Source organism: Gadus macrocephalus, chromosome 5 (genome assembly GCF_031168955.1).
Source record: "Gadus macrocephalus chromosome 5, ASM3116895v1".
Lineage (NCBI taxonomy): Eukaryota > Metazoa > Chordata > Actinopteri > Gadiformes > Gadidae > Gadus > Gadus macrocephalus.
The window spans coordinates 18,304,069-18,318,777 of NC_082386.1; the positions used below are offsets into that span (position 1 = coordinate 18,304,069).

Sequence of the window (14,709 nt, forward strand, 5' to 3'; positions counted from 1 at the left end):
CCAGCTCTGTGCTCAGCGCTCTGTGTCAGAGTCTCTTCCCCCTCAGCAGCTGCAGCAGGTTCCTGCTGTAACAGCTCAGTGTCTACGCAGTGTGACTGAGGGAGGTTTTTGTACGGCTCTCAATCACTGTGTGAACACCCAGACGCTGTTAGGATAGTGGAGACTCTGACAGTGATAAACTGCTGCATCTTCACGCTGGGCGCCGGTGATGGTCAGAGAGAAGTCAGTGCTGCTTCCACTGCCACTAAACCGAGCTGGTGTTGGTGATACAAGTTGGTTTGCAAATTTTATGAAGAGCTTGGGGGATTCTCCAGGTTTCTGTTGGTACCAGTTTAGATGCTGACCATTACCATCGCTGTAAACCGCTGGGTTTGTTTTACAGGTCAGAGTGACTGTGGTTCCTTGATTAAAGGACACTACTGGTGTCTGAGTCACAGTCACCTGACTGCTGGTTCCTGTAGAAAACAAACAAACCAAACATTGAGTTATCCGATAGAAAACACAAGCAAACAGAGAAGGGTGGTCCACATCTTGACTGAGTGGAATGAACCAACCTGTTAAGGATCCACAGACCACTGTCCAGAAAAGGAGGGTGAGGTGATTCATGGTTGCCACGGTTTCTGGGGTGTTGAGTGACAGCTCAGAGTCCTGCAGTGTTGAACTCAGAGGACTTTAAACCCTCTCAGAACCCCAGTTTCAGCTGAGCATGCAAAGCTTCCTCTATATGGAAATGACCTGTTTCCACTCATCAGACTGGGGGTGAGAGTGACTGCAGACGTTCTGGGAGGACCGCTGTATCTCTTCTATATTCACACCATTGGAATACAAATTCAGATTTAATGGAAACTATTGGAATTTAAAATGCATAACATTTTATCTGGTTGAAGCCAATCCTGGTTTGTATGAAATCCTTTAACTTTCTATTTGTTTGAAATAAATTGTCGTTACATTATTACCTGAGCCCAGAATAATAGATAAAAACATATTGTTCTGTACACAATAAATGCATGAATATAACATTGGCTTGAAGGTTTTTTATGAAGTCAAATGAATAGACATGTTTTAAAACAATAAACCTTTTGTAAAAGAGCCTTTAAAAATGTTATGACAATAAATGAATGATGAATGTATTTCATTAAATTACTATACATTCATAAAATTTCTATATATTAATTATAATATTTCCAATGAATCAAATATTGACTAATTCATCCATTTTAGTGAAAAGCCAGTGTTTGTGTGTCAGTGAGATGAGACTTTAGTGTGCGGGAGGTTTTTGTACAGCCTCTTAATGAGTTTGTATCACTGTGGTACACTTTTGGTGGAGGCACCAAACTCATCTTTGACTGTAAGTACAAGGACACTTTTCTTTGCCTGGCATATTTATCTTTCTCTAAATATAATTAAGGGTGATAATCTTATGTTTTGGAATTTTCTATATTTTTAATTTCTTGTCGTTTTTTTAAAGATAAGCTGAGGACAAAGTGTAAATATATTGTGGTACAGAGTTCTGACTTTTAAAATACACTGCATATGTTAGATATGTTTATTTTTTTATGAAAAACCTCATTATTGCTGTGGCATTGTTCATTTATTTAATTGTCAAATTTATATAATTGTTATATTTAAGTTTGAAGAAATTCAAACTTGGGTAAAGTCGATTAATGTTAAACCAATATAATGCTAAATTTTGAAGTACAATCATTTTAAATATAAACATGTTGTTACCGTTTTAATGAAGAGATTTTAAACACAATGGTTTCCTTCCTCTTTAATATCACCAACTGCTGGTGAACAGGAAGCTGTCCCTTCCCTCTGTGCTCCTATGAGGCTGATGTTAACTGAGCCTGTTGTCCACTCCTCTCTCTCTCTTCCAGTGGGAGTGGTGCAGCCCACGCTGAGCGTCCTCCCTCCCTCCAGAGTGGAGCTGGAGCAGGGCAGTGCTACACTGCTGTGTGTGGCCAGTGGGGGCTTCCCCTCAGACTGGAAGCTTGGCTGGAAGGTGGGGGGCAGCAGTAGGTCTGGGGGGGTGTCAGATAGCCTGGGGGTCCTGGGGAAAGATGGCCACTACAGCTGGAGCAGCACCTTGACCCTCCCTGCAGACCAGTGGAGGAAGGCGGGCTCAGTGAGCTGTGAGGCCAGTAAGAATGGCCAGACGCAGCCTGTCACTCAAACCCTGAATCCTGGAGAGTGTTCAGAGTAGAGAGGCTCCAGCATGGAAGACCTGAAGAATACAGATCTCCTCTGACAAGTCTGCTTTATTTCTCTTTTTCTGAGGTGACACTGCAGATTTTGATAAATTACATTAATATAACATGTCTTCTAATCAATAACATGATGCTCTCTGGATTTGACCCCTTGCTTGTGTTGGTCACATGTTGAACATTTAATAAAGATGTTAAGATTAAATCCTTTCTTGTCATCATTTGCTATCATTTATCTTTCGTATTTCCAAATTAATGTGGATTCTAATGAGCATATAAAACCTCTGCCATCTTTATCCAACATATTTCCCTACCATTTTGAAAGAAGGGTTAAGGCTATGGTGTGTATCTCTGAAGGAGCAAAGTATTGTTTGTGGGGATTTCCTTGGAAAGTGTTTTCACTTTATCCAGTGGACCAGTGTCAGTCATAGAGCCACTGCTGCTGAAATGACCCATGTGTCTCAGACTGACTTTATGTCACTTCATATAATAGTAGTTCAGAGAGATGCTCCAGATTTCTGCAGATACAAACTCAGAAACTTGTAAAATTACGTCTCAAAAGACATTCAGTATCTCTCAACAGGACATAAGAACCCTAGCATGCTGAGTGGTGGAAACAGTAACATATTAATAATGTCTGTCTATGAGTTAAAGACCAAACCGACAACGCTAAAGAATGTGTTTCTTTAAACGTATTCTGTGAGCAGCGAGCTGTAGCTATTCAAATGATGTCCAGTTTTAGCTGATGTGCATCTGTGTCTCTTGAGTCACAGAAAGTCAGGGTAAATATAGGGCTGAGGTTTTCAGAACAGTCTCTTGAGACTCCAGTGAAAGAAGTATCTGTGCATGTCTCCATACCAGCTCAGTTGCGCCCTCTAGTGTTTAACCAACACATTGCAATAAAGACTGATTCCATGACCTCCACACTCTGTTCACCTCTTCAACAATAATTAAAATATTCCTGAGTAGCATAATTTTGTTTCATCAGGATTGACCCTTAGTTCATAGATAAATCACGTCAATCCAATATTAAATCTCCTTATTCCACGTGTGCCCTCTGACTGGACAGCACAAAGACACCGGGGAGCTATGGGGACAATGGTGTTTGGATCGTATTTATTATTGTTCTACGTACGGTTTGGTGACCCTGGTCAGAGTCCAGTTTATTATTTAGTAGATGTTTTTTCGTGTCTGGTGGGGGGGTGGACTTCGGCTGGGGATCCCCCCCCCGCTCCCTACCTGGTGTTGGGGGGGTGGAGTGTGTGTGGTCGATGGCTGGTTGAAGCAGCCTCACTGGGACAGGCTGCACACCTGTGGTGAATCAGTAATCAAGGCACAGGATAAACCAGTTGTACACACACACACACACACACACACACACACACACACACACACACACACACACACACACACACACACACACACACACACACACACACACACACACACACACACACACACACACACACAGAGAGGACAGAGCTCTGTCACGTCTGTGTTCACCTCCTTGGGTTGTTTGTAATTTGTTGTTGTTGAGGCAGTAGTTTTATCCAATATGTTGCAGTTGCGGTAGTAGTTGTATGTTATACGTAGTAGTTGAGGTAGTAGTTGTAAGTAATATGAGGAGGTTGAGGTAGTAGTTGTATATGTAATATGTTGTAGTTGAGGTAGTAGTGGTATATTAAACGTGGTAATTGTACTTATATGTTTAAAGGTTGGGTACGGAATTTGCTTTTTTGGCCATTTTTGCAAAATTACTTGAAATCCTTATCATAACCCGCTTACAGCCACTGAGTTAGAAGTACTGACATGAAAATTAAACAAGTCAATCATCTGTGGAACGGGCAGGGCTCGAAAAACTCCAGCCAATCATTTGGATTGCCACCTCGTTGCATTGGACAGTAAGTACGTCAATCAAACGGTCGTACTGCACTCCCCCTCCCCCGCGCCCCGCGCGCGACCCCTTCGTGCAGTACTCGTGACCCAGAGCAAGCTCCTGTTTGTTGTTATCCTGCGGTAGCTACTGGAACTAGTTAATCCACATTTGGACCTAGCAGTAGAAGACAATTTCCATGGCAGACAAGACGCCACCATCCCCACCACCACCACCACCACCACCACCACCACCAGCAAAGAGAAGGAAAACTCTTTTTCAGAGAGTAATTGATAATAAAAACGCTGAAAGAGAAAAACTGAAATCAAGAATAATCCTAGGCGCTGCTTTCGAACGTTGGCGGCAACTGAAGGACGAGAAGGGTCTAAAAACCGATGCTTGTGTGGCGGTTGACATAGTTTCAAAGTTTATACCGTTTATACTCGGTAATACCGGTGTTGAGACGAGTGTATTACTCGTTGTGAAAATGTCCACACCGCAGCAACCCTAGTGAAAACCAGGACTTCCAATACAATTATATGAAACAAACATACATTTTCTAAAAATAGTACTGATTTATGTGACCGTTTAATGTTTATAACATCTGGTGCAACCATAGCCGCGAGAACGTATTCTCAGCAGGGGGTGCTGGAAAAAAAAAACTCAGCCTGCACTAGACTCGCAACTCGTTACATTGATAAAAAAAGATATATAGCAGCACAGCTCAATTACACCAGTGCATGCGCGCACAGTTGAAAATCGATCGTTGTGTTCACTTTCTTCACACCATGGTTCACATCCAGCTGCTCACAGAACAAGTTTAGCGCACCACCGCTACCCTCACACTTTTTCATCTAACCTTTTTTCAGCACTAGGTCATATGAGCATTAAATAAATGCTGCGTCTCAAAATGCCTTGGACAGCAGCGAGGATGACTCGCTTTGCCACGGGCCGAAACAGTTCGGAGCGACCACAGCCAGAGCGAACACAGCGGGGCAGAGGAGTGTCAGGAATAGTCTTTGGTGTACACATCAGTACGGCCTATTTGCACTACTGTTTAGTGGCAATGCAGTGTTTTATTCTATGCCTTTTTATTTTCGTATATTATTTCAATGAATACAATTTATTTATTCATAAAAACAAGATCTGGTCTTCAAATCTTTTTTCCAAATATAGGTCGTCTTACAATGGGGTTTGTGTTTATATTCGGACCAATACGGTACAGCGGGCGCTCACATGACGTTAAGCATTTCCTGGTGCATAATGTGACGCTTCAGAACCTAAAATCCCGTTTATCCCCGTTGACACGACAACACATAACCGCCGTTTTCAGAAATCTCCGCTTTGGCCGGAGTTTTTAGAAATGATCGTTTTCTGTGATAAGACAGGGCCTCGGACAGGGGGTGTTGCAGCACCCCCAGCACCCCTACTTCCCGCGGTACTGGGTGCAACTTACAGCTGAATGTAGTGCCATGTTGTTAAACGAAAACCTACGCTAGCCTGGCTCGCTCTCGCGCATCTCTGTTCGCGCTCGTGCATGATTGCGCGTCCAGGTACTTGGAATGGGTGGATTCAGAAGTCAGCGTTGAAGGAGAGGGGGTAGGACCATTTGAGTTGTGTATTTTCAAAATCTGCTGGCGTTTCGCAAATCGCATACCCAACCTTTAATAATGCTGAGGAATCTAATGCTGGCTCCTGGTTAGAGCCAGCTCTGTGCTCAGCGCTCTGTGTCAGAGTCTCTTCCCCCTCAGCAGCTGCAGCAGGTTCCTGCTGTAACAGCTCAGTGTCTACGCAGTGTGACTGAGGGAGGTTTTTGTACGGCTCTCAATCACTGTGTGAACACATAGCTACTATGGTAACTCTGACAGTGATAAACTGCTGCATCTTCACGATGGGCGCCGTTGATGGTCAGAGAGAAGTCAGTGCTGCTTCCACTGCCACTAAACCGAGCTGGTGTTGGTGATACAAGGGTATTTTTGTTTTTTATGATGAGCTTGGGGGCTTCTCCAGGTTTCTGTTGGTACCAGTGTAGACAATAATTATTCCGAACCGCCGGGTTTGTTTTACAGGTCAGAGTGACTGTGGATCCTGGAGTAAAGGACACTACTGGTGTCTGAGTCACAGTCACCTGACTGCTGGTTCCTGTAGAAAACAAACAAACCAAACATTGAGTTATCCAATAGAAAACACAAGCAAACAGAGAAGGGTGGTCCACATTTAGACTGAGTGGAATAAACCAACCTGTTAAGGATCCACAGACCACTGTCCAGAAAAGGAGGGTGAGGTGATTCATGGTTGCCACGGTTTCTGGGGTGTTGAGTGACAGCTCAGAGTCCTGCAGTGTTGAACTCAGAGGACTTTAAACCCTCTCAGAACCCCAGTTTCAGCTGAGCATGCAAAGCTTCCTCTATATGGAAATGACCTGTTTCCACTCATCAGACTGGGGGTGAGAGTGACTGCAGACGTTCTGGGAGGACCGCTGTATCTCCTCTACATTCACACTTTTGGAATACAAATACAGATTTAATGGAAACTATTGGGATTTAAAATGTGTTATATTTCTCTGGTTAAATTGATCTGGGTTTGTATGAAATCCTTTAATTTTATTATTTTGATGAAATGTATTCTCATAACATTATTTACTAAAAATAGAATAATAGATAATAATTTATTCTTCAGTTTTTAATAAATACATGATTATAACATTGTCTTGAGGTTTTTTAATGAGTCAAATGATTGGACTAATGTTAAAGCAATCCACTGTTTGTTAGTGATCCTTCAACAATTAAATGAAAATATATGTTGAATAAATACATTTGTTTAATCCATGTACATTCAGACAATAGATAAAAAATTATAATAATTGTTTGAGCGAATCAAATATTGAATGTTTCAGAGATTTTTGTCAAAAAGCGAGTGATTGTGTGACAGTAAGATGAGCCTTTAATATGCGGGAGGTTTTTGTACAGCCTCTTAACGAGTTTGTATCACTGTGGTACACTTTTGGTGGAGGCACCAAACTCATCGTTGACTGTAAGTACAAGGACACTTTTTTGTATCATACAAACTTAGAAAACTACCTTTTGATTAACTTACATGGAAAGATAGATTTAGATTTTCTTTGTTTTTAACTAATATCATTTTTCGTAGGATAGGCTAATGACAGTTTAAACATCATTTAATGGAGTTCAGTCGTTCGATTTTATTGTTGACATTTTTTCCAAATCATGTCTTTCTTATGAGAATTCATAATTTATTGAAAACATTATTGATTTACTTTTAACTACATTATATTGAAAATCAAGTTTCAATCAGGTTCTGTTTTAAAAGCAAAAAATGCAGTCATCATTTAATGAATATAATATTATATCCGTATTATGTGCTTATAATATCCTGTTAAGAGTTTTCTTGCAAAATCCGAAATGAAATATAAAAAAAAGGAAGTGAAAGAAATATTTATTAAGATGGCAACCTGGCAGTTGACATGTGTCATGAATAAGGTTGTATACATTTCCACTTTACAATAAACAACATCTCTTGATGACTGCTGATGTTCCCTTCTCTGTGCTCCTATGAGGGCTGATGTTAACTGAGCCTGTTGTCCACTCCTCTCTCTCTCTTCCAGTGGGAGTGGTGCAGCCCACGCTGAGCGTCCTCCCTCCCTCCAGAGTGGAGCTGGAGCAGGGCAGTGCTACACTGCTGTGTGTGGCCAGTGGGGGCTTCCCCTCAGACTGGAAGCTTGGCTGGAAGGTGGGGTGCAGCAGCAGGTCTGTGGGGGTGTCTGATAGCCTGGGGGTCCTGGGGAAAGATGGCCTCTACAGCTGGAGCAGCACCTTGACCCTCCCTGCAGACCAGTGGAGGAAGGCGGGCTCAGTGAGCTGTGAGGCCAGTAAGAATGGCCAGACGCAGCCTGTCACTCAAACCCTGAATCCTGGAGAGTGTTCAGAGTAGAGAGGCTCCAGCATGGAGGTACTGGAGGATACAGATCTCCTCTGACACGTCTGCTTTGTGTCTCTCTGTCTCAGGTGGCACCGCAGCTTTAGATTTACATTCATAGAACATGTCTTGGATTCATTATATTATGCTTTCAGATTTTTACCCGTTGCTTGTGTTGGTCACATGTTGAACATTTAATAAAGATTTAAAGAATAAATTCTTTCTTGTCATCATTTACTATTGTTTATCTTCGGTGTTTTCGAATTAATGTGGCTTCTAATGAGCATGTAATACCTCTTCCATCTTCATCAAACAAATTGACCCACCATTTTGAAAGCAGTCGGTGTGTATCTCTGAATAAGCAAAGTGTTGGTTTCGGGATGTCGTTAATGTAAAGTGTGTTCACTGTATTCAGTGGACCGGTGTCAGTCATAGAGCCACTGCTGCTCACTGTCAGACTGACTTCTGTCACTTCAATTAATAATAGTTCAGAGAGATGTCCAGGTTTTTGCAGATACAAACTCAGAAACATGTCAAAGTAAGTCTCAAAAGACATTCAGGTTCTCCCACCCAGACATAAGAACCCTAGCAGGATGAGTGGGGGAAATAGTAACACATTCATAATGTCCGTCTATGAGTCAGACCAAACCGACGTCGCAAAAGAATGTGTATCATTAAACGTATTCTGTGAGCAGTGAACTGTAGCTATTCAAATGATATCCATTTTTAGCTGATGTGCACCTGTGTCTCTTGAGCGGCAGAAAGTCAGTGGAATTGTAGGGCTGATGTTTTCAAAGGAGTCTCTGGAGATTCCAGTGAAAGCAGTATGTCCGCATTTCTCCATACCAGCTCAATGTCGCCCTCTAGTGTCCGACCAACGCAATTACGATAAAGACTGATTCCATGAACTCCACTATCTTCAGGTTTTATTTAATAAATAGCTGGCTTCAATCCAATCATAATACTGATAATAATAAAGTCATTCCTTTCATCAGGACGCAACCTATTTTAAATGTGGGTGACAAAGAACAAAACAACGTGAAAGATTATATTTTGAAACAATCAAAACAATAAATAAACTAATAAATAAGAAAAGATCATGTTCCAAAGTCCAGGCCCAGTAAGTGGGTCTTCAGGCAGCTTGTGAAAACGCAGATGGATCCAGCGTTGATGATCTCCCGGGGAGCGAGTTCCACAGAGTGGGGGCAGCCACCCTAAAGGCTCTGTCCATAGCTGAAGTCCCTAACCCGGGGTGGGGGGGTGGGGGGGTGGGGGGGTAAAGCAGTCCGTGGTCTGAGGAACGGAGATTCTGGGAGGGGGAGTAGGGTCTGAGGAGCTGTGAGAGGAGCGGGGGCTAGAGGGACTGGGGGGGAGGAAGAGGAAGAGGAGGAGGAGGAGGAGGAGGAGGAGGAGGAGGTGCTACAGGACCTGACTGGGAGCTGGTGGAGGTGGATAAGGGGGGGGGGGGGGGGGGGGAGGTTGGCAAGAGATTGGCAGGCATGCAGAGTGACTGGGGGTGGGGGGTGGGGGGGGTGATGTATTATGTTGAAGTTCAGGTTGTAGTTGTATTCAATGTGTTGAAAGTTTAGTTGTATGCAAAATATTGTATTTTATGAAGTACTTGTACGTAATATCTTGTAGTTGAGGTAGAAGTTTTATGTCATACGTGATAGTTGAGGTAGTACTTGTATGTTTAATAATGCTGAGGAATCCAATGCTGGCTCTTGGTTGAGGCCCCTGGTAAGAGCCAGCTCTGTGCTCAGCGCTCTGTGTCAGAGTCTCTTCCCCCTCAGCAGCTGCAGCAGGTTCCTGCTGTAACAGCTCAGTGTCTACGCAGTGTGACTGAGGGAGGTTTTTGTACGGCTCTCAATCACTGTGTGAACACACTGCCACTATGGCGACTCTGACAGTGATAAACTGCTGCATCTTCACGCTGGGCGGCGTTGATGGTCAGAGAGAAGTCAGTGCTGCTTCCACTGCCACTGAACCGAGCTGGTGTTGGGGATACAAGTTGGTTTGCAAATTTTATGAAGAGCTTGGGGGCTTCTCCAGGTTTCTGTTGATACCAGAACATACCCTCATCTCCATCACTCCATCTGTGAACGGCTGGGTTTGTTTTACAGGTCAGAGTGACTGTGGTTCCTGGATTAAAGGACACTACTGGTGTCTGAGTCACAGTCACCTGACTGCTGGTTCCCGTAGAAAACAAACAAACCAAACATTGAGTTATCTAATTGAAAACACATCAAACAGAGAAGGGTGGTCCACATTTTGACTGAGTGGAATGAACCAACCTGTTAAGGATCCACAGACCACTGTCCAGAAAAGGAGGGTGAGGTGATTCATGGTTGCCACGGTTTCTGGGGTGTTGAGTGACAGCTCAGAGTCCTGCAGTGTTGAACTCAGAGGACTTTAAACCCTCTCAGAACCCCAGTTTCAGCCGAGCATGCAAAGCTTCCTCTATATGGAAATGACCTGTTTCCACTCATCAGACTGGGGGTGAGAGTGACTGCAGACATTCTGGGGGGACTACTATATCTCTTCTACACACACCATTGGAATACAAATTCAGATTTAATGGAAACTATTGGAATTTAAAATGCATAACATTTTATCTGTTTGAAGCCAATCCTGGTTTGTATGAAATCCTTTATCTTTCTATTTGTTTGAAATAAATTGTCGTTACATTATTACCTGAACCCAGAATAATAGATAAAAACATATTGTTCTGTACATAATAAATGCATGAATATAACGTTGGCTTGAAGGTTTTTTATGAAGTCAAATTAATAGATATGTTTTAAAACAATAAACCTTTTATAAAAGAGCCTTTAAAAATGTTATGACAATAAATGAATGATTTATGTATTTCATTAAATTACTATACATTCATAAAATTACTATATATTAATTATAATATTTCCAATGAATCAGATATTGACTAATTCATCCATTTAAGTGAAAAGCCAGTGTTTGTGTGTCAGTGAGATGAGTCTTTAATGTGCGGGAGGTTTTTGTACAGCCTCTCGATGAGTTTGTATCACTGTGGTACACTTTTGGTGGAGGCACCAAACTCATCGTTGACTGTAAGTACAATGACACTTTTCTTTGCCTGGCATATTTAACTTTCTCTAAATATAATTAAGGGTGATAATCTTATGTTTTGGAATTTTCTATATTTTTCATTTCTTGTCGTTTTTTAAAGATAAGCTGAGGACAAAGTGTAAATATATTGTGGTACAGAGTTCTGACTTTTAAAATACACTGCATATGTTAGATATGTTCTACAATATAATGTATTTCATGAAAGACCTCATTATTGCTGTGGCATTATTCATTTATTGAATTGGCAAATCAGTCATATTTAAGTTTGAAGAAATTCACACTTGTCGATTAATGTTAACCCACTAAAATGCTAAATTTTGAAGTTCAATCATTTTAAATATAAACATGTTGTGACCGTTTTAATGAAGAGATTTTAAACACAATGGTTTCCTTCCTCTTTAATGTCACCAACTGCTGGTGAACAGGAAGCTGTCCCTTCCCTCTGTGCTCCTATGAGGCTGATGTTAACTGAGCCTGTTGTCCACTCCTCTCTCTCTCTTCCAGTGGGAGTGGTGCAGCCCACGCTGAGCGTCCTCCCTCCCTCCAGAGTGGAGCTGGAGCAGGGCAGTGCTACACTAGTGTGTGTGGCCAGTGGGGGCTTCCCCTCAGACTGGAAGCTTGGCTGGAAGGTGGGGTGCAGCAGCAGGTCTGTGGGGGTGTCTGATAGCCTGGGGGTCCTGGGGAAAGATGGCCACTACAGCTGGAGCAGCACCTTGACCCTCCCTGCAGACCAGTGGAGGAAGGCGGGCTCAGTGAGCTGTGAGGCCAGTAAGAACGGCCAGACGCAGCCTGTCACTCAAACCCTGAATCCTGGAGAGTGTTCAGAGTAGAGAGGCTCCAGCATGGAGGTACTGGAGGATACAGATCTCCTCTGACACGTCTGCTTTATGTCTTTCTGTCCCAGGTGGCACTGCAGCTTTTGTTGATTTACATTAACATAACACGTGTTTGATTCATTAACATGATGCTGTCTGGATTTCTGGATTTCTCTCTGCCTTCAGATTTTTACCCCTTGCTTGGATTTGTCACATGCTGAATACTGAATAAAGATTTAAAAAATAAATTACCTCTATTCATCATTTACTATCATTTATCGAATGTATTTTTTAATTAATGTATCTTCTAATGAGAATATAACACCTGTTATCTTTATTAAACAAACTTCACCACCACCATTTTGAATGAAGGGTTAGAGCTATAGTGTGTATCTCTGAATGAGCAAAGTGTTGGTTGTCTGGATGTCCTTGTAAAGTGTGTTCAGTGTATTTAGTGGACCAGTGTCAGTCATAGAGCCACTGCTGCTGAAATGACCCATGTGTGTCAGACTGAATGTCACTCCATAAGATAGTAGTTCAGAAAAATTTCCAGTTTTTGAAGATACAACTTAGAAGCATGTAAAAGTAGGTCTCAAGAGACATTCAGTATCCCTCACCAAGACACAGGAACCCTAGTTTGATGAGTGGTGGAAACAGTAACAAATTCATAGTCTGTCTATGAGTCAAAGACCAAACCGACATCGCTAAAAGATGTGTTTCTTTAAACGTATTCTATGAGCAGTGAGCTGTAGCTATTCAAATGATGTCCAGTTTTAGCTGATGTGCACCTGTGTCTCTCGAGTGACAGAAAGTCAGAGTAAATGTAGTGCTGAAACTTTCAGAAGAGTCTCTGGAGATTCCAGTGAAAGCAGCATGTGTGCAGGTCTCCATACAAGCTCGATGGCGCCCTCTAGTGTCAAACTAACGCCATAACAATAGGATTCCATGACTTCCACTCTGGTGAACAATATCTTAACAATTTTGGAGTAGTATGCTTTTGTTTCATCAGGATTGACCTTGGCTTATAGATAAATCACAATTACATTTAAAAGTTCAAAAGTTTCAAACGCTCAAAAGTTTTATTCTCTTTTTTATTCTCTACAAACTTTGGGACCCTACTCATTCCACATTGTGTCAACTAGAGACTCGACTAATTCTAAAATGTTCAGATTAGCTTGGAATCGTGCGCTTCTATTCAAATATTTTTTATATTTTAAACTTAAGATATTCTACTTTGAAATATATATTATTTTACATTGCAAGTCAATGGGATTATAATATATATTATTTCCTAAAGAAATAATAGTTATATGAAAGATAAAAAAAAGCATTGGGATTCCTCAGCTCCAACTGAACAACATTCAGGATTTTCTTTATCAGATGTTTATTAAAAGCCTTTTGTTTTTAAACATAGAGTTGAATATAATCTCTCAGGGAAACGTGTCAGAAGGGAGATGAAGAAGTGCTGTACGATATTGAAATAATCAGCGTTGATTTAATGCCTCGCCAACGCCCACCCCTCCGCAGCGTTCGTTGAAAGGGGCCCTATTATGCCATTTTTTACTGTTCATTATTTAATTTGTTTGACCTCATAGAATTGATTTACAACAATAAAGGGTTGTCTAGCGCATTATTTTTTCTCCTACTTTTATGAGTATTACAACCCCTATATGAAACACCCTGTTGCTTAGAATTGGACTGCTACCCATGCAAGTGAACGGAGCGTTCCACGGCATTGAGAAGACCCGTGTAATAAAGGCCTATAAAATGTCTGTTTACGGCATAGATTTCTCCTCAAATTAGGCCAATAAAGCAATGATAAAAAATACTAAAAAAACCCTAACGCTTGATCAAAGGCCCGACCCGACCCGGCAGGCCAGGTCGGGTCAATAAAAAACCCTCATTGTTTAACATGAATTGGCTAAACAAATGACCACTGTAGTATATTTAAACACAATTCAAATTGTGCAGAGAATTATTTCCATTGGTCATTCTCAGTGGCGGCTGGCGATCAAACATGTTGGTGGGGCACAGTAATAGACAGGAGGTCTGAGGTTCTCCCCCCCCCCCGCCCCCCCCATAATATTTTTGGGAATTAAATAGATTTATTTCCTGTATTCTGGTGCATTTTGGGGATGGCCACTACCTATTTACCTGCTTTTCATTCAGATTCATAGCCTACATCCTGACTTGCAGGGCCTGGACCAGCTTACACTACATATACAGACCAACTTCATGGCCATTACAGGGTTTGCTATTTCACCCATTGTTGTTATTCTGATATTGAGACAAATCATGATCATTGTCCTATAGCGTCCATTTTTTGTGAGTCTCAATGTCTACTTCAAATGCAGTTAGAAATATGGAACAGTTGCTTAATTTTGTTTACATGCTACAGGCCGAAAGACTAAATTAATATGTAACTTACTTGCTCCTTTTAAGTATAACATTGCTTGGGGAGTCCAATTCCTCCACTGAAAAGTGTGGAAAGTGCTTACAACTCTCTGCTGGTTAGCGATCTATGACACTGTTGTTTTTTAGTGGTCGTCAGGAAAAAAACAAAAGGGGTAACACTGTCGATAATTATCAAATAAAACATAGGGGGTAAAACTGTTGTCTTTCTTTGGTCATCAAGAAAAAAACACATGGGGTAACACTGTCGTTTTAATCAAATGAAACACAAGGGGTAACACTGTCGTTTTAATCAAATTAAACATAAGGGGTAACACTGTCGTTTTTTATCGGTCGTCATGAAAAAAACAAAAGCGGTAACACT

At 41.6% G+C, this 14,709-nt stretch overlaps 1 gene segment (V, D, J or C); it reads left to right on the forward strand.

The window, feature by feature from the left end:
• Nucleotides 1-6,575: 6,575 nt before the first annotated feature.
• On the forward strand, nt 6,576-8,230 carry LOC132457419 (immunoglobulin kappa constant-like). The segment is given in 2 exon segments: nt 6,576-7,110; nt 7,703-8,230. Coding segments are annotated over 2 exon segments (411 nt in total).
• The last annotated feature ends 6,479 nt before the right edge of the window (nt 8,231-14,709 follow it).